At 39.8% G+C, this 27,996-nt stretch overlaps 2 protein-coding genes across 3 annotated transcripts in view; one reads left to right on the forward strand and one right to left on the reverse strand.

Annotated features, from left to right (window-relative positions):
- Window positions 1-27,996, reverse strand: part of DOCK1 (dedicator of cytokinesis 1) — a 298,286-nt gene that overhangs the window by 165,457 nt on the left and 104,833 nt on the right. The gene's annotated exons all lie outside the window — the stretch shown is intronic.
- On the forward strand, window positions 79-27,917 carry INSYN2A (inhibitory synaptic factor 2A). The gene is made up of 3 exons (XM_062580263.1): window positions 79-1,238; window positions 17,922-17,993; window positions 26,872-27,917. Exons 1-3 carry the CDS (start codon window positions 79-81, stop codon window positions 27,053-27,055), a joined length of 1,416 nt encoding a protein of 471 aa, XP_062436247.1. The 3' UTR covers window positions 27,056-27,917.

Raw genomic sequence — 27,996 nt, forward strand, 5'->3', positions numbered from 1 at the left:
TTTGCAATATATTTGAGCTAAATCAGTGCTTCTGGTGTAACAAAAGATTTTTTTGAACTGTTTTTGAACGCAGGCATCATGGTGAGTAAGGAGCCCGACAAATGCCTACTCACCACCTCGGAAAGCGAAGTCGAGCCAGCAGCTTCGCTCGCCTTGGAGATGAAATACGCACTGGATCCCAATCGGCAGATCAAGAAGAGAAACAAAGCCCTCCAGGTGAGGTTTAAAGATATCTGCGAGGCCCAAAACGAACAGCGGGACAAACAGCTGTCTACAATACAGGATACAGAGAAAAGAGAAGCAAAGCCCGTTTCCTACAAGACGGCCTATCGCAAGTACATGACGGTGCCTGCGCGGAGGTCGATACCCAACGTCACCAAGAGCACAGGAGTCCAGACCTCACCGGACCTTAAAAAGTGTTACCAGACGTTTCCTTTGGACCGGAAAAAAGGGAATATTATTAAAAGCGCCTCAGCTGTCGACACCTTTAAGAGTCAGAACAACGGGTTTCTGATAGATATTAAGGATAAAGACGGCAGAAGCTCAGGGGAGGCCCTTCAGCGCAGCAAGAAGGGGGGCAGCCTGCAGACGGCCGAGTTTATCTCGCACGCGACGGAGCGCGCCGGCGCGGCCCGCGGCTCCGAGCCTTGGAGCCGAGCCGCCTGGCACGGCTGGGCCACGGAGCCGCCGGCCCTCCTCAACTCGGCCGACGCGGCGCCGCGGCAGCCCGGAGCCGAAGCCGCCGCCGCCGGGGCGCGGGGCCGCGAGGAGGCTCCCCGCGCCGCCCCCGGCGGGGTGTTTAAGACGGAGGTGGCGACTATTTACCTACCCGCGTCCCAGGGCGCGCAGCCTGAGCTGCGGCAGCTCGCGGCGGAGACCGCCTGGGCGCTGCTCCCCGCCGCCGAGGACGGGGGAAAGAGGACTGCGCAGCTCAACGGCGTCCAGCCGCCGGCGGCAGACGCGGCGGCCTGCTCGGCGCCGCCGGCGCGGTGCCCGGCCCCCGAGTGCCGGGACCGGGCCCTCGAGCCGAACGCGGCGCCTACGGAGGAGAGCCAGCCTTGCCAGCCGGCGGTGGCGGCGAGCGAGGAGTGCCAGCAAATCGTGCCTCACACCGAAGTGGTGGACTTGAAAGCACAGCTTCAGATGATGGAGAATTTGATCAGCTCTAGTCAGGAAACCATTAAAGTGTTGTTGGGGGTTATACAGGAGCTAGAGAAAGGAGAAGCGCATAGAGAAGGGTGAGTATAAGCTACGGCGTTTTAAATATGCTTTTTCTTTTTTAAAGCAAGACCAGCACTTCAATTTGCAAATGTAAGTTGGTGTTTTCCTCCCCCGAACACTAACGTGTCGCACTCTGTATTTCTCCCGTGTACTAACTTTTCCTCCTTTAGACGTAAGTCCTACAGAAACCTGCCAGGAAAAAAAAAAAAGAAAAAAAAAAAAAAGAAAAAGCAAGCTGATTTGCTGTTTGACTTGGCTACAGTTAGGGAGTTAGGTGGTGAAAGACCTACAGCAGCTTTTCCGTTCGCAGCGCGCGGAGCTGCTGCACGCACCTTTTCTCTGGCGTGCACAGAACGGACCGTTTTCAGAGACGGGATTATCTGGAAGGCTTTTACATCAGCAGCGTGTATTAACTGTAATACCTCACATGGCATAAAAAGTGGTAGAAAACCATCATCCTGTAAGAGACTCATGTTTTTAAGATTAAGGGATATTATTACAACTCTTAGTATAATCCCATTAATGGCATATGAATCTTGTTTGTTTTACTTTCAGCTTCTGCATTTTAATTATATTTCTTTCAGTGCAAAATTCAGTGAAAGCTTTGAATATCAAGTCTCCTTTGTAGCATTCACTCTATTTGATATATGCCAAACTCCTAAGTGCAGAAAAATGTTTACCTTAAGTTACTTAAATCTACCTACATGCATTCCAAGTAAGTTATTACAACACCTAACACTTACTCTTTAACTAGATATTTCAGCTTCTATATTTTTGTCTTCTACATTAACAGAAACATTTAAGACTTACTTGCCTTGACTTGAGTTTTATTTAGTCGATACACTTCAAAATGCAGTGCACTGTTTCTGTGCTTTTAAGAACTTCTATAATGAAATCATAATTTGACAGAATAAACCTGGATGCTGAAATCTGACAGACAGAGATAGCTCTTGCTAACTGTTTGATGCAGTACATACTTTAATTTCAGTCAAAAAAAGTACCTCTTAGATTTAATTTAGGAATATAGAAAATACCTTGTTAACCCTAAAGTTTCAAAATGCATTTCATGAGACGTGATCTTAAGTGTTAGACAATGTTGTCAACACAGCCTTACCCCTTTTAGTCTGTTTTACAGATGGGTATAGTATTTTTAGAAGATCTTGTTAGTGCCTGAATCTTTAGACTGGGAAGCTGCTTCACCTAGCTTCAAGAAACACAGGCTTGTTACTTTTTCTTTCTTTCTTTCTTTTTTTTTTTTTTTTTTTTGAATAGAAATAATTCAGTATTTCTCTTTTGTTAACTTACAGAAATTGCAATAGAATTAGGAAAAAAAGGACATGCTGCTTGTCAAATCACAAAATATAGAAAGGTATTTCACCATTGATCATCACCCAGCCATCTAGAACCATGTGTGCTTGTGTGTGTGTGTGTACACACATATGCAACGTCATCTGCTAAAAATACCAGCACTCTCTCCATACATTTTCATATCAATTTTCATCCTTTGTCTAAAGATTCAAGAGCACAGTTCTCCAAATACATTTCTTTTTCGTTTTCACATACTTGGATCCATCTAAAGTAGCCAACATGAGGACTGTACCCATGCCTTCAGCACAAAAGAGATCCTGCCCAAACTCGTCTCTTCACGTAACCCTTTGGAAGCTGTCAACCAAAGCTCTAGCCAACTGCCGTCCTACAATAGTGGAAATCGATCCACACACTCCATTTGTTCACGGTATCTTTACTGACTCTTATGTACACACAGACTCATGTATTAGTCTGCAACACTAATTGTATTTGATCACAGACTGCTTACTACTCTTCTACTCTTCCCCCCCCTGCATAGGCTTCCCTGGCTACGGTAAAGTGATCCTTCTTCATCACTTAAAGATGCACTGCACATTTTAAAATTATTTCAAACATATCCTGTGGTGTGGAAGAGAACACTGAGATGTTTTTACTAATTAGCTGATGTTAATTGTGAAATCACACCAGTGGCAGAGGCTAATCATAAAAATTGAGGCACATCATCTACAAACCAGCGCAAGACTCAAATAAGGGCTTTGTTTCTTTTCAAGAATAGAAAAAGGCTGCTTCTCCTTAAGCACTTTCAGCTGCACTTCCAAGTGCTCCAGGCATGTCCTCAACATGCCTCGTCCTAGCTAGACATAAGGGCTGCAGAGCCAGGGAGGGAGAGGGAAGGTGCTGACAGCAGATCCATACTTACATATGCTCTCGTTTTAGGAATTATGTTCTAGATCCATCTAGTTTTATTTATTTTTGTTTTGCCCCGGCCTAGGCAATCTTAAAAAAGATTAGATGGCACCCGCACGCAGGAATGTTTCTCTTCTCCGCTAGCCATATTATATTCCACAGCTGAAAGGACATTCGGCTCTCCTGCAAAGCACCAGTGCATTGCTAACACTAAGGACTATCTTCGTCCCCATTTCCCTCCAGTATAACAACGAATAGGTTGCCCCATCCTTTTATTCTAATAATTCCTCCACGTGATTGCATGCAGTTCTACAATATTTTTTGCCGGAGTGACCAACTAATGTCCCTGCTGACCATTAGATAACTTCCCAGTGTTAGGCTATCGGTCTTTGTTCCCTTTTTAATCAGGTGTTATGTCAGTTTTTAACAAGAAATTGAATAAAGGCTTACTGCTGCATCTCTGCTTACTAAAGGACATGCAAGCCTTCCGTCTACTAAAACAAAAACCAATGTTCTATGCTTATAGCACCCTGCTAGTTTTCTTTCGTATATTAAATTCCTTATGATAATACACATCAAGAAACAACACAAATTGCTGGCAAAAAAACAGCTTAATCTCTCAGTCAGATTTTTCTCTTCAAGAAAATCAGGGTTGTTTAAGTGCTGTTGTTGTGCCATGGGACTAGTGCTCAGAGGATTCATTTTCACTAATATGCTGTAGGTCTTGAACTGCTATTACTGCGATTCATCACTAAATGAGTCTAAGCCAGCAAAAATTGTATCAGCATCTGTGAAGATAGTAGTATCATCCTTTGGGTGAATATCATCCATGTATACTTTTTAAAATGTCAGTGCTACATTATCTCCAATTAGCAACGACATCCAGCAGTTGGCTCTGCTAAAAAGCAATTGAAAACCAGTGGGAGGAGAGCAGCGGAGAAACCAGACACAGGGTCGAGGGCTCGCTCCAGGGACGCACCGGGACCTTCCTCTCTCTGCCTTAGGTCAGGGCCCACGCATTACTCAGAGTGCAAAATCTGGGCCATCAGGAAAGCCACCTGTTCCTACCAGGCACTACATAGTTTTAATGCGCTACATCTACCTAAAGAACATGCAGTAGATCTTTTTGGCAGAGTGGGGAGAAGGGAGGAAGAAATCATTATGGCTAGCTTGCAACCCCACCCCAGCTCAAAGGAGATTATTAAAACTGTATTTCTTGCATGTATCATTTACTCATCTTTGGCAATGCTGCAATTCTGTTTTTTTATGTAGAAGCCTCTACAAAGACTTCAGAAAAATACACCACAGCAAAAGGTGTTCAACAACATTTGTGTTAACTCATGCATGAACAGAGGAAACAGAGCTACAGCTTCAATTCAGACTTCTAGCTCATAAAGTGGGCAAAAACATGCTGAATATTGCATGATGCAAAGTGCAGCTTTAAACACCACCACCATAGGTTTTTGCTCTAGATAAGTGCTTGCTTTATCATCTAGTAAACTAAAAACAATCTCTATAAATTACAGAGTTATTTGTCTATATTCAAACACACTGCATTCAGTTTATTAAGCCAAATTCTGCTTCTCGCTAAGAGCCTATGAAGCCTCACTAAGGCGAATGGGATCGAAAGCAAGCTGTAAATCACTAATCCCCAAACCTGGCTAACTCAGTACCACCTATCAATACGTAACAGAGGCATTCAGAAGATTAACAAATAAATGAAAATGCTTTGCAACTGGAGAACAGCAATAACTTAAAATCCATAACAGGAAAAGTAACAGTAATACAGACTCTTCTCATTATTCAGTAAATCAGCTATTTTAACAAAGTTTTCAATTTATCATATAAAAATACAGCAACAGTATTTGGACTCTGATAGGCCAAATACTACACATTAGACAACAGATATTCAGAGAGAGTTTATATTCATTTGTAAGCAGACAGTGGAGTCTTCACTGAGGAAGTTTTCAGAGCCCTTAAATGTGCATGAAGCGAGCAGGACAGGGCAACATCTGCAGTACAGAAAGCTCCTCCAAAGAGGCTTTGGAAGTTTATAATTTCTTTCCATGGAGAGAATTTAAATACCTCCACATTTCCTTCCAATTAATACTTCCAATTAACATTTCTTAGCAGCAGCAAAACAAAACTGCGCTTTAGGATGCATGTTTAAACCAAAATGAGGGGAGAGCTTCAGTGAGTGCAGAGGGAGCGTTCTCATCCAAATACTTCTCTAACAAATACTGCAAGCAGTCATCCTCAAGGTCACAGGAGCCCAGCATAAACTTACCATCCTGACGCGAGAACAGTGGCAAATTGAAGTCAGATAGCCAAAGCAATTATCGCTCTGAATGTTTGCCTCTTGCCTTTTCAGAGACTACTTCAAGTACAATCGAGCTGTTCAGTGCAGGTGAAGGGGACAGGGTAAATAAAGGGGGAATAACCTCTGCTGTCTAACAAAATCCACCTTTACACATGAGATGATGCTCTTAAAAGCTGAGTAGTTTCTTATTTCACATAAGGAGAAAAGTAAGCTCAAAGAGCTTACAGAAATAAAACCTCTGGGAGAGGGAGGGGAAGAAAAACACCTCTGAAAAAAGCCTTTCCTGCTAGCACACTGCAGTGTGCTAGCTGCAGAAATGATATGACAGTGTTTGGGATTTCCCCTCCCCCCTTTTTGGTTTTGTTTTGCTTTAATTACAGACATAGCACAAGAAGTTTAATAAAATTGGTTCTAGGGGAAAGCCTGAAAATGGAGAGAAGCAACAGAGAAAAGCTTAAAAGCAGAATAAACTGCACTGCACTGCAAACATATACATGAAAGCCAGAAAAAATAAACTCAACTCCATTTTTGATGCACAAGGTACATCATATACTGAATGCAAAAGCCAATCTCTAGACATTGCAGTAACAGTCCTTTGGAAGACGAGACGACCATGACTACACTTTACTTTCAGTTACGTGATCTTTACAACCGTTTTGTCCGTTCTGTGAAGCTGTCGGATTCACTCCAGTTATTGAGACCACCTCCTAAATTCAGTAGTCATATTTCAGACTTTGCCTTGTTTACAGCTTCTTTTCCTCAGCATGGATGTACCAAGACATTTTGGAGATTGTAACAATTTGCTTTTCTAAGGAGGAGATAGAATATCTCTTCATATACGTCTTCCTCAGTCAAGGAACATGAGAATTTTTTTGCACCAACTGGTCCTCTGTGGATCTTGCAACCTTTGGGACAGTGGACTGTTGTTTTCTTGAATATTCTCATCCATATATATCCTTTTTTTTGCTGGTTGCACAAACAGCCTTAATTTGACTCCTGTTGTGCACGCAAACATATGCTACAAATAGTAATGGCAGGTTTTATTTTCTAGTTCAATCAACAACAAAACATTCTTCTCTTACTTTTCCTACGGCCATTCATATTACCATTTCTTCTCTTTTTTTTTTCCCATTTTTTTTTCAAAAGTATGCAGTTGATTCTAATTATTAATAAGCCACCACTAGCCACCTCCTGAACTGTGAGGCTTCTTTTGTCATTGCCCCAAAAGTGTATCCATCACTCTACATACTTTGAGCCATATTCAGACAACCACAATTCCATGAAAATTTGTGGTTCTCTAGTGTTATTTCACTACGGCAGTTTTAAGACTAATTGTTTGCACGTGGCCCTATGCAAGGTTCTCTCTCCTTGCTCTGTGCTTACTTCCTGATTATAGCTCATCCCACTGCCATCACTCAGCTGCTCGCTTCTCAGGCTTCCCTGAAAGTAAGATTAAGGGTCCATTAAAGCCCACTTATCTGCCCCTATAACAAGTAAACACCAAGTTGCAAAGCAATGGCCCAACTTTCTGTCCTGTATCCCCTCCCTGCAAATCAAGTAGACATGGCAGGGCTGTATGCTACGCACTCATGTATCTCACAGCTCTGGATACATGCTCCATTGGAATAAGTTCATTATATTACTCAAATCCAACCTCCAGCTGCATCTGTAAGGGCAGGTAACTTATGAGCATTTCATACTACAAAAAAAAAAAAAAAACGCGTTTTCATTTGTCTATATATGTTGATGCAAATGGCACTAAGGCTTACGGCTTTCCAAACCCAATGAGATTTCTGTTTTGGATAGGATTTTTCATAACAGTTGGACAAAATTGTTCCATTGCTTGTGATCCAAACTTGCGATCATATTGTCAGGATGGATAAAACCAAGGGCAAACTTTCACAGTTCATAGACATTTTGGAGCATGTCCCAGCTATTCAGAATATCTAGATACTATAATATTGAAGATAAAGAGTACTGCTTTAAGTAATCCTACCATAATCTCTAGCTCTCAGTTATTAAATATCCTTCAGTAGGAAGGTAGAGGTAGGATGTTTTCAGTAAGAACAGTCGAACAAAAATGAAAAAATGAACTGTTAGCAACATTCAGGATTTGGAAGAAACAAAACAAAAAATAAACAATATCCTTTTAACAAGGTTACTGATATTCTGAACAGTTGTTCTGTTTTCTCCGAAAATGACATTAGGAACAGTCTGAGTCTCAGAATATATAACTTGTTTTGCTAAAACATTGCAGCTATTTAGTGACATATATTGTACAGGCCCAATTGGGGGGGAAAAAAAAATCAAGTATTGGAAAAAAAAATCACTTGATTTATATGTAGGTGCTATTCAAACTTTAAAAACAAGCTGCAGCCCCGTTACCTACCCCACGGCTTGTCCCAGCAGTGTTCAGCAGCGCTTCCTGCTGCGCAGCGAATTGAAGGCTCCAAACTTTTCCATCACGCTGACAACAGTGACCCGAAGGCCAATAGAAGCAAAAAAGTTCTCCATTACTCACGCCTACAGTTTCAGTCTGGAAATACTAGTGAAGTCTTATACTGAATGATTAAAAGAAAGTAAGCAAAATAAATACATCCATATGAAGTACTACAGATCATAAGGGAAGCTTTTCCAGCTATCACTGAGCTGTCCAAATTACATACCTGCAAGGACAGTTTTTTTGCTAAATCAGTCTTTTAAAGAAGATCTTATTTAGGTACTGAATTACCAGTTTTCACTTTACACAATTAGAATAATCCTTTAATAACTGCATTTTGACTGTCAGTAGTAGAAAAATCCAAAGAGACAAGAGCATTGAGCCTGATATCTATCCAGTCATGTAAAAATGAGACAAAATGAGCTTTACAGTGTGAAATTTTTCACTGCTGTTGGTTCTCCAAGAGATTAATCCCTAGATTTCTAATTGACACCTACTTCTGAGCCTTTGTGCATATACCAAGATACACTCATCTCTCTTATCCTGACCGGGAAAAATGGATTTTAACTATTATAGTACATGGTCTTGCTTGAAGAGCAGTGCTTTGCTTTTAAACTGTTGAGGCTCCTGACTACCCAGGTCCAGAATTGAGAAATAAGCAATTCAACCTTGAAAAAGCTCCTGGGCTTTCACAGAAGAGAGGGTTTTTAAAAAAATAGTAATAATAATAAAAAAAAGCATCCAGAAACAGTGAAGAGTTGAGCCAAATTAAAAAAAAAAAAAACACATGGACTGTTTCAGAAAGCGGAGGGCAGCACCTTGCAGGCTGAGGAGCTGCTAGCCATGTTCCTGCCCCTCCTGTCCCCTGCATGCCATCTCCCTGACACTGCTGCCTTTCTAAGACCCAACTACAGATTCAGGTACCGTTCTCAGATCAGAGCCTTCCCAGCTGTGAAAGAAATCATACCGGTTCCTAAGAAAGAAAATATACTGTTTCTTAACTTCTCCTAGTGGTTTTGTTTTGGCGCTTTGCAGACAGAGGAATTTTAAAGATAGATGACTAAATAGATGACCAAATTAAACCATGCAGAGTGGTCCAACACAAAGGGCATGGATGCATACTTGCTGTCTACCACTAGGTTATTCTTCCCTGCCACTTTGTCATTTTTCTCCATGTTATGTGCACACAGCAACTAGAAAAACGCAAATTTAATAGAAGGCTTAAGCAAAATGGAGACACTTCAGAACAGTTCCCGTTTCTACAGAAGTTTGTGATTGTTCATTTTTGCCTCTCACTGAGCAGGAACGAATAAATTGGCCGTGTCATGGGGCAGCTGGGAAGAGAAACAATCATTCTCAGGAAAGCTGGAAATCATGCCAAGCAGCATCCCCAGATGTACTGAGCCCTCTCTTAAAATTCAAATTTGTTCAGAGAGAAGAGGATCGAAGCAGCTTTTTGCCATGTCACTTACTGCATCAACGTGCTAGAGAAGATAGACAGCATTGTATTGAGTGTACAAGTTTTTTCCACTTGGTTCCCATATCCTAAGAAGATGCTACAGAAGCCAACAGTATCTATGAATTATTAGCCCTCAGAACGAGAGACCAGACTGTAGAGATGAGCAGAGATACTTTGATATTAACAAGGCAATTTGCTCTTCAAAACAGTTCAACCTGGCATGACTTAGATCATTTCTTTGGTACTTCAGAGGAGATTGGTTTACTTCATTGTCATCTGCACAAGGTCAGAGAAATTGCTAGGGAGAGGACCTCCCCGAGCACTTGTGTACGTACACAGCCCAAGTGAACACAGCACTGTTTCTCTGCAGATGCTCCTTTACCACAGTAGAATCCAAAACTACCATTACTTAAGGAAATGAGGAAACAACATATTAAAACCTGCAAAGAGTTATTCAAGCTGTAACATGTCTACAGAGCAAGGTTCTGCTCTTCCAAGGTCCTTCCTCTGGGGGGGCTCCTCTTCCTCCATACAATCCACCAGCCTTCTTGCAAGTACTACATAATCAGCATGAGCAGTGGCCAGCAACTGTACTCTCTCTTCTTAATTTTATGCTACTGTGTCATATTTAGAATTTGAAGCTGGCTCTTTTTGGTTAACATACAGTATAGCTTATACAGTTATTAATATAATCTGGTATAGGCTTATATGCGTAATGCACACAAAGTATTTGAGCATGCATCTCAGTCTCTTTGAAATTAGGAAAAAACACCCAAGGCTTAATACTCTTAGACTTAATATCTTCCCTTCTTTACAGAAACACTGTGTGCAAGTATTGGGCCAAGCCAAGCAAAATCCAAAGGTTGTGTTTTAATACAGTTATTGACCCATAAATGTACTACTAGTTCACACCTATAAAAAAACCTTTTGGTCTGATTGAGAGGATTTCCTTTGCATTAAAACTGTACAGTTATTAATCTCTGTCGTATGGCCGAGAAAGGGCTATTAGCCCCAGTGCAGGGAGCTGAATAATCACTCTGCAGTTCAGAAATAATTCAGCTAGGGGTCATGAGCACTAGACAGTTATGAGGGCATGAGGCTATAGGCATGGATTTGCATAATGACCATACCTTTGAGCAAATTGTCCCAGCTAATCCCAGAAATTACATGCACAAGAAATTCATTTTAATATTAGGTGAATTTGGTGATAGGGACGAATGGGAACCCGGAAGAGGACAGTAGCACATCTGAAGCAGCAGTAATTCTGAAAAGAACAGGTACAGCAGACCTGTGGATGAGCTGCAGTTTCATAGGTCTGAGGGAATATCAGTAACGACATGCTGAGGTCAGAAGCAAATCACTAGAGAGAGATTTATAGCTGCCAGCAAGAGTGCAAGTGGTAAAGCCAGAGACCTCATCTTAATGCAACTACTGGAGTAAACTCCCTGATAACTTGCTGAAAGTATTTGGCCTAAGAATTATTAGCCAGAGACAGAGCTGCTAATCAACTAGAGCAGACAAATTCACTGATTTATTATTAATGCCCAGAGATGACACTAGTTATCCTCCTGATCTTCTGATGAGACAAAAGCACATAGTTAAGAGATGTGCTAGACCTCATAGACTCCTAATTCCTATAAAATTCTGTGATTTGAGATACTTTTCAATTCTTTTGATTCTCATTTTTTCAACCAATATGCAGCCCTATTAAAAAATAATTTTTTTTTAATCCTTCACTCCTTGACTAACCCTAGTATAATATAAAATGTATTTACAGGGTGAAAGCACTTGAATTGCTGTCTTGGGAGTCATGCCACACGCCCACAGCACAAATACCTCCAAAAGAAAATTAGTCATCTGCTTCCAACTGTCAAGATTCAGTAAAAAAGACAACAAACTACTGCCTTGGAAACAGTCTAAAAATCTCACCATTGAGCTTCTGCACATTTCAAAGTATTTTCAGAAACCAAATGAATAATTGCAGCCCTGTAATGAGATGGCAGATGAAAAAACACAGTAAAAAATTATTCTGATATCATTTTAGAGTATCACAGTATATCTGCTTTCATTTTCCACCCATTACACCATCAGTTAAAGAAAACTTACGCCTTGCTGGTGCTAAAACATGCCTGTATGCAGCGTGGCAACAGTGGTCTTCCCCACTACTTTGACGACAGCCAGGGCCTGCATGGCCTCAATCACAGCTCAGCCAAGGAATGATCCCTCCTCCTTCCAGCTGTGCTCATGCACATCTGTCCAGTCTTACAACCCAGTGTCATTGCACAGTGACACAGTTCAGACAGGCATTACTTAGATCTGTGCAGTGCTCTGAGACTACTGCCCAGTTTACCCAGGAACCACAATAGCTTCTGCTTGTACTGTGTACCATAGGATTCCTGCACATGTATTCCCATCCACGAGCACTGGTTTTAGCTGCAGCTGCTAAATACGCCAAGTACTGATGCTTCACAGAAGAGTTACGTTGGTAAGTTAGACCAGCAGGGGAAAGAAGCACTCTGAAAGCAGATTATCACTACACAGAAGCATGACTCTGCTAAAGAAGTCAGGGGATGGCTTTGTGCTGCCTGGACCAGTTAGCACTGGAAGTGCACAGATAGCTCAGCAGGCCTTGGGGGTCTCTGCAAAGACCTGCAGAACAGTAACAGAGTTGGCTTGTACGATAATAACAACACATGCAAGTCCATTGCAAATGTAATTAAACTCTGTGCAAGGCAACCTAAATGAGAGTATACTAAAAACACTAAAGCACCTCTTTACCTGCTCTAAATATTATGAGGACTTGCACACTGTGAAGGGAGCTAACACCTAGTCATAGGATGGGGAACAGATCCTCTCGAACACAAGTAAGAGGCCCATGTTTACTAGGAGGAACACGTGAGATACTCCCAGGGCTTGTATAGGGAAACTGAATAATAGTCATGGTCAAACTATGGAAAAAAACATTCTTAGGTGAAAGCCAAGACAATGAGGGTAGGGGAAGATGGGGGGCAAAACACCTCTGAATAGCATGAAACTGCTCAGTGTTTGCATCCAGGGGAAGACATCAAACAAAATGGTTCAAGCCTCAAGATAATTCTGCAGAACACAACCAATGCATTACAGTATTCTTGATTTTGATTTTTATTCAACTCTGCCATTACCATCTATAAATGAAAACTAGTAGTTATGAATGTAATCAAACAATATCAACAGTAAAGCCAAAGCAATTCTAGAAGCTCTTCTTCCTGCTGGGCAAGTGACTTTTCAGAAATTCTTTCTGTGAGCAGAAGGCTGATTCTAGACATGTTATACCTGGACAAATCTGCTGCTCTGATGGCACAGTGTATGTTCTTAAGGGCACCAGAGGAAGATATTAATCCAACAAAAACAAAATTTTGCTGATAGAAGTATGTTTATGCCAGAAAGCCTTCCATGTGGCTACAGTGGCAAATGTTTCCTAGGTTAGGCTAAACCTATGTAACTAAATAGTTTATATTTAGTAGTTACTAGTAGTAACTAAATGTTTTAATCTGCAAAACATATACAAGTGATTTTTCCCATTGTTTACATAGTTAGAACATGACATACTCTAGTCCTGAGGCTAATGAGAATGCACACAGCATAGTCGTCTTACTCTGACAACAAGCAATAATAATGATAATGATAAGTATGGACAATTCTTGAAGCACAGTTTTTGAGCAGCATTAGCTTTTCAGTGCTTTGCAGTGGGAAACAATGGTTTTGAGAAGTTCATCACTGGACTATTTATTTTTAAACCAGAATCCTGCAAAGACACATAATACTAGTGTGTTTAACTCTTTACACTGTAAATAGTCCCAGCAGAACTAGGCAATGCACAGAAACATAATACCCATTTATACACAGATTTAAGGAGAACCATGGCCCACACTTCCACAGCTCTTCAGAGCTGCCCAAAACTTTCACTTCAAGACAACTTCAAAGGCCCGGATAATTTGTTTCAATATATGTTAATTAAAAAAAAAAAAAAAAAATCTTGAACAAGTCTATTTATCCTCCTTTTTGGTGGTATTACATCAAAAGAACGTTGAACATAAGTATCATCTAAAGAGCATACCGATCAAAGCATAAACATGCTCTGAAACACAGCCACTTCTGTAAAATCACACCATCAAAAATAACACAATTAATACGCAGTATTCCCTACATCCTGGAGAGGAAACAGTATAAGGGAAGATATCCAGATGTAATGAAACTGCCTTCCCAGATGGCTCTCTAAGATTTTCTTTTGTTTCTAGTAGATGCCCAGGATGCCTGAATTAGTGCCATTCACTCGCTACCTACTGAACAATAGAAAATTTCAGAACATACAAATTTAAGCTTCCCCCTCTCAGCTCAACGGGGTTTCCAATTCATACCAGCAAACAACACCTCAAATAAATGGAAGATTCTGATGTGCTACAGTTGGTATTTTCAAAAGAGGCTTCAAGCAGGTGCACCAATTCAGCTGCATTTCAGAGGGATTTACAAGGTGTAATTCCCTTAGGCTCCTTTGAAAATTGCAGCCTATTCTTAGTCACTGCCAGTCTATGTCAGCAAAACAGTTGTGCTTCATTATAATATTTTAATACTTGGAAGCGCTAATTGAGGTTAAGCTCAGGTTGCGCCAAGAATGCTAAAGACATTAAAATGAAAATCTCTTCTAAATAATACACAGTTTAGATAGAAGGCATATGTGAAGAAATGATTCGGGAGATCAGCTATCCTTCCCAAGGTCACACAGTGAATTAGACGCAGACACAGCAATACAACTAACCTATATCCTTCTCTTCTCCAGTATCTAGACTGTAACACATAGGGCTAACCAGGCCCAGCTGCGTCCATCTGCGTGAAAAGAGAAAATGGAAAGTATCAAAGAATTAAGTTGTTTGAGGACTTTTTATTAGTTTATATCAAAGCACATTAGGTACTAGAGTACATGCAACACAGCAATAGCAGGAATACTATGGAAGCCAGTGATGCAGCCTGCTACCTGCATTCAGTTCACTCTTTGCAGATCAGCGTGTACCCATCAAATCGGTGATGGGCAGAGCCAGGTTTACCTTGCTATATGATCGAAGGTTTTAATAATTATCATACTTCCTATCACTCAAGTTTCTTTTCTTTATTGTTTTGGAAGGAAAACTATCAAAGAGCACATATTTTGTCCAGCTTTCCAGACAGGAACGCAATCACCCAGTCAGGAGACCTGAAATGAGCAGTCCACGCAGCATCACCAACAGCAGCAAGAACTGGTCTCTTATCTGAGCTCTTAACTAGTCTACCTTAGCAGCTTAACTAGTCTACCTAATATCATAACTTAGAAAATATATTTTAAGTGCTTGAAAGTCTAGAACTACTGTGCATTTAAAAATAATCAGTATACTTCAGAGATGAATTTAATAAAATCCTGAAAAAAAACAATTTTGAGGATCATAGCTTTTTAACCTAAATGTCTCGTTTTTTAAGTGGTAGTTAGGGGAGCAGGTCTACGCTTCACGACTGAAATGGCACGTCCACATTAAGACCACATAAAGCATAGCTTTTGTTAAGCAAGTAACCATCCTACCAGGCTTTGGTGGGTATATCACAACTAAATACATCCTAAGTAGTATTGCTTTGCTAAGGTGGGGGGCCGGTGGTGCAAACCGGTTGTTAAGCCAGCGAGGTAACCAAGCCTGTGACCACGACACCTTCCTTTCTTACAGATGTGAGCGCACAGAGAGGGTGACTATTCAGAGCAGAGTTTTCCCGTTGCAATATGCCTCTTGGGATGCCTAATCCCACGCGGTCTCTGGCGGAAGCGCTTCCAAGCGCTGCGCCAGGTAACCGCACTCCCGCTGGGACACACCTGCACCCGGGGGCTCTCGCTCGGAGGCAAGAGCCACCCCTACTCCAGTCTACAAGTCTACAAAAAAGTCTACAAGCTGGGTGACTAAATATATTTGAATGGCAGTTTGCAGGCATACAAAGAGAATAAAACTGTCCCGACTGAAGTCCAATGAAAAAATGAAGTGGCATCCAACTCACTATGTTTATGCCTTTACCTATACAGACAACTGTGCTGTATTCCTCTGAACTTGAATCATTAAATACTATATATAGTTTCAGTACATAAAGGCTTTCATCAACCAATCTTTAAATTTTAAATGTTATACCTTGAATAAGAATTTCTAGTAGTTGATTAACAGCCTGGAAAAAGCAGTTTTAAGTGTGCAAGGTCAATGCCGCAGTGAGTTTGTAATGTCAGCTTCTAAAACAGTTTGAAAGGAAAATTTAAGAACAGATACTAATTCATCCCTCGTATGGACAATAAAATAAACAATCCAATACAAATCAGTATTTTCCTTCTAAAAGGAATAGTACAGAATAGTATAGAAATAATACAGAAATTCTGCTTCTGTTGAAGTTCTTCTGCTCATTTGGCTTTGAAATTTAGCAGTCTAGTTAATGTGGGTATGTTCCTCTGTATCAGAAGTATTTTTGAGGCTCCTGAATTATTAGTTGGCATAAGTTTTAAATCCATAGTGTTCCAAGTCCTCTTAAAATAACAAAGGAAAATAGAACCAAAACAAGATTGCATTTTGCTTTCAAAAGGAAAAAGAAATCCTCCTTATTATTAAAAAAGTAGATTCACCTTATTATTAACTATTATCTGTGCTACCACTGGGCTGAGGAGCTTTATCCACAGGCCCAGAACACTTTGCTGTGGCACCATCCCAAATGATTTATAATCAAAGTAATCATAGTGGAAGTGTCACCTGGGAAGACAATCTTGGTTTAATAAGCTTCAAATCCGCTCTCTGCCTTCAAAGCTCATACTGATAAATTTCTTTTTCCTTCAAAACACAAATTTTATATAAAATACATCAGTAATGTTCAAGCAATATTCAAAGTATTAAAGCCATATTCAAGCATTTAAAAACACTCAGGAGAAGTGGCACAGGAGAAGATGACAGTTTTCAGAGAAAGGAAGGAATAAAACAGGGACAAATTTTGTGACTGTGTAATACTAATGTCCCTGACAGTATGTTCACCAAGAAAATTAAATAGCCTGAAGAATTTAAGAAATGCTGATTTTCCGTTTTAGGGACAGAGGCATTACACATACCTTTTCCTATTAACATTTTATATGGGGTTGATATTTTGTCACGCGAGAATTTAATTTGAACAAGCGTCTGTGGGAACATTAAGATTTTTCATTACTGTTTTGGCTGTCAGGGAAGCAGAGAAAAGGTGCTCCCTCTGCCCGCAGCCAGTGCAGCTCGGGCCGGGAGCTGACAGGTATTTTCCTGATTATTTTAAAAGCACACTATGAAGCAGCTTCACAGATACCAGTCTGTATTTTACACAAACCAAACGTAACTTAAAGAGAATAAATCACATACTAAACTACAGAGTCAAAAACAAAACAGATACTATTACATTAAATATTAGAAATTGTTCATTTTAAAGTCATCTGCATGCACAGAAGAGCATTTGTTTTGAGATGCAGGCAGTTGTATTTTTTAATTTAACACCTCTTATGAAATTTCTGTCTGTGCAGAAAAATATCTGTATATAACAAGTATTTTTTCCAATTGAACAAGTCAAGTGATATTTCAGTAATAAGAGATACTCCAAGCCAAAGCAAGACAAAGGGTAAATTCAGCTATAGACTAGGTGAATAAAGAATTTATTCATTTAAGTGCCATTTTCTTCCTCTTAAGATATAAACACCATCACAACAGATTACCTGACTTCATTGTTGAAGGACAAAATTTCTAAGTAGTAGTCATTTTCCAGTATTATAGTCTACACATCCACCAATAACTAGCAAAAGACTTACGTATTTGAGAAGAAACTAGAAAACATCAAACCAGCACTGCTATGTCTGCAGAAACATCAGTTATGATTCATCATTTTAGTACTCAGAAGCATTGTCTAAATAGAGGCTCACAATCTTTCCTCACAGTTTTCTTTTTCTCTTCTTTTTTTTTAATTTACAAAAGGGTAATGGAAACAAATCTTTGTATTTTCTCCTTCCAATCATTAAAGACTTGTTTTCTAAACACCAGCATCTTCCCATGCTCAGTGAAGTTGAACTATTTTTTGTTCCCGATTTCCTAATGGCTAGATTTTTTATATTCAGTATTAAAATCTTAAAAAATGATGCTTTGGTTACTACAAAAAGCAGCGATGAAGGGCAAAAACAAAACACATGTTAAAACAAATCCCTTCTTAATGATCTCAGGTTTTTCTCCTTGCAGGCTTTCATATCGGACTGGTCAAGACACAGCTAACTGCGACACATGCAGGAACAGTGCATGTATTATCTACAGGTAAGTTAAAAACACTAATATTCTCACTTTTCATTGAGCAAAAATAGTGATTTATTCAATAATGCAAGATCAAATGTTAGCCTTGATTAAACTATTTCAATAGCATGAAAGCAGTTCAAAAAAAAAAAAAAATAAATAATTTTCCTTCAGTAAATTCACGAAATTCAACAGGCTGGCATTAATATTAACATTAAAATACAATGCAACAGAAGCCCATGCATGAGGCAGATTCTTTCCAATTCTATTTTGTTTCTCTAAATTACTCTTTTAAAGAGCATACTGCAAATGGAAAGTTTATAATTTTATCTTGCATCTTTAAGCATTCTGCTGGCTGCTTATACAGTCAAATGTGAATACAGCCTTCTAGGAGAAGCACTCAGGTCTAAGAAGCATTCTGCACGTGCTGGAATATACATGATTCCTCTGCATGGAATCAAGGAGGAGAACATTTTGTGTTAGCAGCATCTGTTTGTGTCTATTTTAAGCTATGGAAGAGGCTTTCTTGAAGTTATGGTAATGGAATGGGACCTGGTCATTCCAGAATAGAGTGAGTTTTCAGCTACTTAGGCTAGTTAAGTAGGCATCATTTCAGGAAAAGCAGCTTCTACAACAATTGTTGCAAAACTCTTTCGCTATTTTGTACTCTGAAGAGCATTTAGTGTCCTAATCTGGACTTTACACCTCAGTTACTTGGGTTGCAGACTACTGCAAAGTCCACATAAATCTTTTAAGTCTTTCCCATACTGCTAAAAAGTCAAGTGTCTTTCAACTTACTCCACAGTTTAAGTGAAAGCAATTCAAAGAGTTGCTTCTGATGCTTCTTGACAAATTTAGTGTAAAATAACTATTTCAGATGTTTTCAGACATTCAGGATACAGAACCTACTCCCAGAGCTCACTTTACACATCGCTACTTCTCAGCAAAATAATTTCTATGCTCACGGTGTTCATACGTCATGCACCTTCCATGTTAGCACAGAGATGTTACTCATCATCCGTTTGCCAAGCCTAAGATTTACAGACCAAAACAGATTACTTTGGTCAGTAGCACTGATGTAGCTCATGGGTGGGAAGTGTAAGATGAACTTCATTTTCATACAGCTAAAGATATTTAGCGTTTTCTGTCCAACACATCAGTATATTTCAAATTGTTTTTTATCGCAGTAACTGGACAATATCTCAGAAAGTATTTTTGGGAGAGATACTTCACAGCAAAGATACTAACCAGATGCAGATACCAGATAGTGACTGTTTTTAGTCAGTAAAACAATGTTGCTACTCAGGCTTTTACATCCTTAGAAGTATATAGAACTTTTTAGTGTCAGATGCAAAATGACAAACTGGTTAAAGTTTAAAGGTTTTGTTAAGATTCTGTTGTTTAATACCTGGCACAGTTTATTCTCCAGAAGGAAATAACTTTGAATTTACTTTTTGCACCTGATCTATTTCTAGCACGTAGAATTACAGTGAAGAACAAATTAAAGTGAAGATACAAATATTGGCCAGGGCTGAAGAACACAGGATTCTCCCCTCCTCCCCTTACTTCTCTTCCTGGTCTCTGATTCAGGCAGAAGACCTGCAGCCATTTATACATTATTTGCTAGCAGCCTAGAAGTGAATGGAAAAAAGGATAGAGAACTTCAACTCCATCCTTTCCGCCAGCTGGCTATAAAGCAGAAGGATGCTTTTCCATGCAGAGGGAGGAACCAATTAACTTATTTCTCTGTTGCAGCAAGCTTTAGAAACATTTAAAGGATAAAAGCCTGTTCTGCCACAAATTTTCTGAGCTTACCTCTGGAGGCAGGCCACTGAGCAGTTTCCTTCTCAGGGCATTTGCAGCATAGCACAAGTATGCTATAGGAATAGGGGTACTTTTTCTTTCCCCAGCTAAAAAGATCCAATCAGAATTTTTTTTAATTTTTGTTTGCTAGCCAAGCAAGTTATAGAATTTGTGTTTGATATACAACTACTGAAAATAAGTAAGGAAAGTGTGACAGTAGTAAGTTATTAACAGCCTTATGAAGTATTACAATAATAACGCATTGCTCAACCGCTTGTAGTGCATGAGTCTCAAATGAAGCCCATGATGTCTTACACCTATACCCCGATTTAAAGTGGCACAGGAGTCATCTACTTGTATCAGAATTATCCTTCTCTGAGTTTTTACCTCTTACCCTTACAGCAAATGAAACTAATCCAGAAATGCAAATTTGAAGCATTTCCCTACATAAACACTGACTGTGTTGGAAGTTCTGGCTGTTCAGTGGTTCCCACTGCAATAGCCATTTGGACTGAAGCTTTCAATGCTTGGCATTTGCCTAAAGCAATGTTTCCAGGGGAAATTTTAGCAAAAAAAAAAAAAAAATAGCTCAGCTCTGACAAATTAGGGGAATAGATGCTGCAGGCAAGAAGCCTAGAACTAGACAACAGTGCAAAACAGTGGAACTAGGAGACTGAATTACAAAGACAAGATAAGTAGCCTGAAGGGATAAAAGCGAATTCACTGATAAAACTAAGACAGAATGCCTTGTAGCATCATCTTCTCCTCCACAAGTCAAATACTACAATACTGAAAACTCTGAATAAAAATGGAGCATTTCATTAGCAAATATGCTGAAGTTACCCTTAACTCTGAACTCTGCATGCAATAACGCACATAACACCTTTGCGGAGAGTCTGCACAACGAATACTACAGTTAACATGATTTCTCTTTGAGACACAAGACCTTACGGCAACAGAAATTAAAACCTGTCCTGCTTTCAATCACATTAAACCCATCAAGGTGCACTGAAAACTTGGATGTCTTTGAGATCGCTGGACCTGTAAGCTGTCAGTAAACGTCGGAGTTGAAAGACTACGAGGGTCATCCAGTCTGATCCGCTTTTCCCGCGTGCCCCTATTTTGGGCCTGTTATCCTCCTTAGGACCTGTTAACCCAAGCAGCAGACCGGGGAGACCTAGAACAACGCTTAACATCTTAGCACAAAGAAGGAAAATAAGTAGGTGAGGTAGACCTCCCCAGGCTGTAGAGACACAACACGTCCTCCAAGGTCTGCCACACTGAGCTGGAGCATTTCTTCTGCAGGCCTGCACCAGTATCGCTGTATTACTAGGTGTCAGGGGGCAGGTTTAGCTCAGCTGGTTAGAGCGTGGTGCTGCTAATGCCAACGTCGCAGGTTCAATCCCTGTACAGGCTATGCTGAGGGTTGGACTAGATGACCTCCAGAGGTCCCTTCCAACCTTACCATTCTGTGACTCTATGAAACAAAGTTATTTGTCCTGTGTTAATGGTCCCATCTGTCTCTCCATTCCTCAATCTCAGAGATTTTAAAAGCCCTCACAATTTCCCCAGAGGGTCTGCTCAGACTTCCAGTCACCTTTGAAGACACACCGGAAGGCACTATGACCATAGGCAGTTTTTTCACCCCCACAGGCCTCATTTGCAAAATGGAGAGAATAGCTTCTAATAACAAAAAAAGTATTATTATAAAAATAAATGAATTTATTAAAACATTGACATGCAACAATGAGGCACTACTAAAAATGAAAGGAAACTAATTTTGGATTCAAAGCAGTGTTCAATTACTGGACATCACAGAAGACACAAGAATGCTAATGAAATAACAAAAAAAAAAAAAAAAAAAAAAACCCAAATATTTGCATTGAGTTCAGCCAGTGCACTCAACGTGAGAAGAAATGGTATCACAGACAGAAAGCAAAGAATGTGCTTAAAGCAATGCCCTTACAGGGTAAATTAAAAGTTGACAAAGAACCTTAATTTCTCCATGACCAACTTGGTTTTGTACCCAACGTTTTAGTGCAGTAACAGATTCCACTTTGAACACAGTAACAGTATAAAGTGTTTAGAGCTCTTTCAAACCTTTATTTTTTGAAGCTGAAGTGAATCAGCATCTTCAGAGGAATGAATCAGTTGCCCTAATGACTACCCAAGTGCATCCTCTAATGTCAAGTATAGCATAGCTGGGAAGCTAGAGTGGAGAAACAACATAATTAAATTTTTTCCCTCAAGAAAACATTTTGAGAATATTAATGTGATCCAACACAAGAGGTAAAGACTATGTGGAAAGAGACAAAAATGATCACAATACATTATTTTTGTTGGGTTTTATGATCAAAAAGATCTGACAGTTTTAGTTAAAATTCTAAAAACAGATTTTTTAAGAATACAACTATTTTGCGTATGGAATTTACATTTTAGGATTCCTAATATTTTTTATTATTTTGTGTTTATTTTGAACGTAACACATTTCCTGGTATCAAAGAAAAAAGTAAAAAAGTTACTGTTTCCTTCTTTCGCATGAATAGGAAACTAAGCAAGCATTATTTTTGAGCCTTACAATTTTGTAATAAAAAGCATTTACTTCATACATTTGAGCAAAGGAAACAGTACTTTTTCAAAGTCTAGTAGTAGAGTATGAGGTTGTTTGAGTAATCACCCCGAAGGTTTGTTTTAAAGGCATACGATCACAAGGATTCCGATAAGGATAATTGTGCTACATCTGATGGAGCTCCAGGCTCAAATACAGTAGGAAGACAAAATTTTTATTCAGCAACACCATCATTATCATAGTGTTTAAAAACGGAGTATGAAGTCCCAGCTACATAACAATAGTTTAACACAGTCAGTAGAAAGTATTCTGCATCATGTCATCCAGACAGTATTTAAGTTAGTAGTCCAAAACAGTCGTTTTAAGTAGTAAAAATAAATGACAAAATGGTACCATTGTGGTACCACTGACATCAATGTCAAATGTTAATCTATTCCATTAGTACGAACAATTCAATCTGAGCTAACAAAATACAGTTTCAAAATGTTTTACAAACTAATGTAGATTCCCCACTGAAACTTTTAAGAAGGATAGAAAGTAATTTTTATGAGGATACATTGTCAGGACAAAGACAACCCCAATACTTAAGTCTAGTAAAATCTTACTATTAAGAAGAAATGTCATTGGTATGCAGAAACTGTACAAATTCTATCACACTCAAAACCTACTCGGACTAAAATCTTCATAGCCTGTTTTATGCGGTGATTATCTTTTAGTGGAACTGCCCTTTCCATTCCTGTTTAAATTACCATCCATTGTGAATTTTAATCCTTTAACAGGAATCTATAGGAGAAAATGAGTCTTCTGTTTAATAGTTTGTGCATTATTCTGCAGCATTTACCATGAATTACCTCCATGAAGGAGCATCTTAAAAAATTCAAACCAGACTCACCTTTGGTCAAAAAAGTCAGAAATACTCAGCAGTATTTTATAAAGTTTCCTTAGCTTCTGAAACTATGTTTTCATTAGACAAGATCATGAGTCACTTGCTGCAGGGCAGAAAACACAAACTGAGTCAAGATTATGCTATCATAGTTCTTGGAAAAAAGAAAAGATACAAAGATGTATCAACCATTAATTTGGGTATTTTTTACTCCTTTGAAATTTTATCTGCTATTTTTCAGTATTTAATTTTATCTTTGATATTACAGGTCTCCTGAGGTATGCTCCAACTGTTCCACTGCAAATATTATTAGAATCTGTGAACTGTAACTCTCTCAATCCAACACTGCCAAACGAAACAAGCTCACAGGTTAAAATCATGCTGATACAATTTACCTAGCTATATCACAGTCCATGTGGAATTAATTCATCTCTAATAATCTAGGAAAATTATTATAGAGGTATGGGACACAAAGTAAAAATAAGACAAGCAAACGCCAAAGATGCCAGTATAGCAAAAGACAGGTAACTAAGTGTGACTAGTATAGTAATATTCAGTCTCTTATTTCCTACCCACATTAGTTAAAACTTACCTTCTTTCTCATCTTCTCTAGACTCTAAGATGCCTAGTAGAAGAAAGTGCATCTTAAGGGCTTGCAAACACTGACAGTGCTTTGGATCCTGGACGTTAGTGACATTCAGGTTAAAACGGGGAATTTAGAAGGAGGATTGTTGCAAAGGGGTATTAACCTCCATTTTCAGGTGATTAGTGCTTATCTGGATCCTCTTCTTTCAAGACATAGCATGCACTAATTCCATGTCATCCAATTAACGCAACCCAGAACAAGACACGCTGATGCTCTTTAATTCCTGCTTCACCTAGCCCACGGAGATGCAGATTTAAGGCACTGTACAAATGCTTGCAGGATTTGGGCCTCAACGCCTTTATTACCTCAACAAGGTAATAAAATGGCAAACGGAAATTAAAAATAAAATAAAATCAACAAATTCAGAGACAAATGCATAGCCCTGCCCCCGGGAAGGGAGGGTGCTTGCCCGGCTGGGAGCAGCCCTGCCGAAAGGGCCTGGCGGGCTCGCCGGCGGCAGGAGGAGCCAGCCTCGAGGAGAGGGGTTTGGGTTGAACAGAGGAGCGCGTCCCCACAAGGGGCAAAGCAGCGGGACGGGCTCCGACGAGGCCCACTAATCCTGTGCGATGGTGTTAAAAGAGAAGTAAACCCGTCCGAGTATCTAAGCGTGTTGCTAGATATCCTCCCACGCTCCGTATGCTTCGAACCAAGTGGTTATGACTCCTCAAGCTCCACGCGCAATGCCTCGTACAGCGACAGAGTTAGAAAAAGCTTAAAGTTCAGTTCATCGGCATGTAAAAATAAACTCAGTTATTCACAGATTAGCACAATTAAACACACACATATATATATAAACCCCAGAGACACCAAAACCCTAATCCCCAGCGCTAAGTCCAGGACTTAGAAAAACGACGTTAGCCCGGAGGTAGCGCAGGCGCGCCCCTGGATCGCAGCGCCCAGGCTGGCCACCCTGCTCCCACCGACCCGGGGCTCGGCAGCGCTGCCCCACCGCGCGCCTGCCCCCCGCGCGGACGCCACCCCGACCCCTCTCGAAAAGGGGTCTGCCCTGGAGCACGCCGGAGGCCCCCAGGGGCCGCGCTGCCATCGGCGCTAGCGCACCGCCGGGGCTTAATTCGGAAGTCACGCAATTCCGTACTCCCCTCCCCGGCGCCCTAGGGCTTCACGTACTAACTCTACGGTCCTCCTCTGATGAGCTGCTTTTCAACATGTTTTGTTCCTCTTTATTTCCTGAATACAATTCAAATTCCACACAGAAAACGGTATTAATTTTGGTACAAGTTTTTCTGTGGTACACATTGTTAGGGTGTGCGAGCGCTTCATTGTTTTCCGAACACAGTAATTCCATCTGACAAATGCAAAAAAGCAGAGGGACACTGAACCCAGAGCAAAACAAACAGAGAAACCCCACAGTGGTTCCCACTGATTCAATTCGGAAAGGAACAGCCATGGAGGAAAACAGTTTTCAAGGCAGCATTCAAGTGCTCTACTGTTAGCCCACGACTCTTTTTGCAGCACTGCCTTGTTCACCACAAATCCAACTTCCATAGCAAATGAGTAATGCCTCCGGCGGACAAAATTAGATCTTCGTTCATGTCTCAACTAGGCTGATCCGTCAATTTACTGCACATCCACCCTGCGCAATAAATAAGGATCCTGAGAAGGGGGAGGAAGTAAATCACATTTTGGGTTCCCTTTGCATTGCTATCAGTCACTAGCAGGAAACAAGACAGGAAAAGCAGCCTTCGCGTTCTCAGCTTTGGGGCTCAGCTCCAGCACCACCTAACATAGTTTAGAGCTGCAGTTGCAATCTTGCTCAGTCCTGGGCTCAGAATTTGCTCAGTGCGAAGGAATTTTAGAGATTTTAGCGTTTAATATGCATATCAAAAGAAAATCCTCAAAGGCCTATCATTTTTAACATGGTCGGCCAAATTTTCACAGGAATGACATATATACAAACACTGATACACAGGCTGCTCCCTTGAAAATGTACAGTTTCTGTTGTAAAGCATGTAAATATTTAGTTGTTTGGGGGGGGGGGGGAAGTCTAGCAATAACTTGTATTACTGGCATCATAGGTAATATTTAGTTTCTTCTAATTTTTGGAGGGCTTATTCACATTTGTAGTTGTAGCTGCTGAAAGGTCTACTTGCTCTGTCACCTCAGGTTTACCTCGCTAAGGAGAAATCCTTCTGAAACCAATAATAAGCTCCATCATGCATAATGCTAGAACAATACAGTCCTCACTTTAATTACGTTTATGGGGTTATTGTGGGGAAGGCTCAAAGAAGAGATGAAAATAGAACGTGAAAGTGAGAAGTACTACAAGGTACAGAGAATATTTCAAGCAAAGGTCACTGAGAAGAAACCTATAGATACTTAAGGTGCAAAAAGTAATCACTAAGGAAAACAAAATGTCAAATCTATGACAGGTGACAAAAAGTCCATGAAGGCGGGAATTAGAAAGATGTAACTGTGTGCAGAATATCTTCATTTCTTTAACCAAAGTCAGATATGTACGCTTACGAATTATGAATTCAATAGTACTTCATACATTCAATAGAAAGTTAAACACCAAAACTAAAGTCAGTTATAGACTGTATTTAGGGAAAAAAAAATTGAAAAATAAGAGAAAAATCTTGTTCTTTTACTGCAGTGAACAGGTATGTACTAAAGCATTAGTCTGCAAGAAAGGCATGAAAGGAACAGCTGCATTAAAAAACCACAAAGCTAAATAAATCGATCTTGATAGACAACAAGCAGTTGTCCAAGCAACCCTCCAGGTCCTCCTAACAAGGAGGGTAAGGAGTCTGTGCAATCCAGTACAATGAGGTCTTCTCATTTTTATTTTACAATATGCAGACTTCTATTACTTGCTTTCACTTCTGTTGCAAGACTTGCAGAGATCTGATTTAAACATTTAGTTTGTATTTAATTTTAATAAATTAAGCCCTTGCATATCAGTGTCAGATGTTGTCTTACTAGAAATCTTTGTATCACCATAATTCAGTAGCTAATTGCTTTTCTCTTCCCCCATTTGTAGCGTGGAATTGGATTTTAAGCAGCAAGAAGATAAACTACAGCCAGTTTTGAGAAAACTTCATCCCATTGAGGAAACTCAGGTTGCACCTTTGCCTTATTCTCAGGAGAGTTACTCCTCAACTCCCAAGCAAAAATCCAAAACTGAATCAAAAAAGCATGGAAGATGGAAACTCTGGTTCCTTTAACCAAGTCCATTACACATGGAGTTCAAGGCCTTCTTTGAGAAATATATGGAATCCTATCAATCATCTAAAATGGGATCTTGGTAAATTGATCAGTGTTATCAGCCAATGTTGTTCTGACTATTCTGGCAGCAGTCAGTTCTCATCACATGTACCAAAAAGGCCTTTGTACCTATAAACTACGGTTCAGGAGCGAGGCATTAGAGTAATACCTTGCCAACTTTTATTCGCAGTTCACCAATGTGGGATATAAAATCTGAATTGAAATTTGTACAAAGATGGAAAGTAAAACTATTTTTTTCCCTTTAGATCTTAAAGCATCACATTTTAACCTGTTAAATTGTAGGCTATCATCCTGTACCCAGCTAAATATCACTATTGTTTTGAAGCCTTTTGGGGGTTTGTTTTATTGTCTTTGAACACCAATGAGGGGAAAAAAAAAAAAAAAAAAGAGGCAAGCCTTACGTTTGCAACGGTCTTCAGTTTTACAAATCCATGTGGATCGGTGAGTGCAGATTTTCAGCACAGATAACCTGGACAAAGCACAATTTTTCATGTGGTCTAAGACCATGAATAATCAATCTCAAAGACGTGACTATATGTATATTTGCCTTCATGTATTGTGAAATTCAGAGTTATCACATTTCAACATTATACCATCTTTTTTAATTTAGCTATGACCTCATCACTAGACTAACAAGTTTGCTGTTCATCTCCAGTAGGTAAGCACGTAGAAGTCTCCCAAGTAAGGACATGCCTTTAACCACATCAATTTGACAGGGTCAAGGCTATCAGACAATAAAATGTCCTAGATCTGTTTTTTAATCTTTTGGTACCCAAAAGGTCTAAATGAAACATTCTGGAACAGGGGGAAAAAAAAAAAAGAAAGAAAGAAAGAAAGAAAAAAAGAAAAGCATACTATAATAAAATGCTCTATCAGTGGT

The sequence above is a fragment of the Rhea pennata genome, chromosome 7 (genome assembly GCF_028389875.1).
Source record: "Rhea pennata isolate bPtePen1 chromosome 7, bPtePen1.pri, whole genome shotgun sequence".
In the NCBI taxonomy this organism is placed as follows: domain Eukaryota; kingdom Metazoa; phylum Chordata; class Aves; order Rheiformes; family Rheidae; genus Rhea; species Rhea pennata.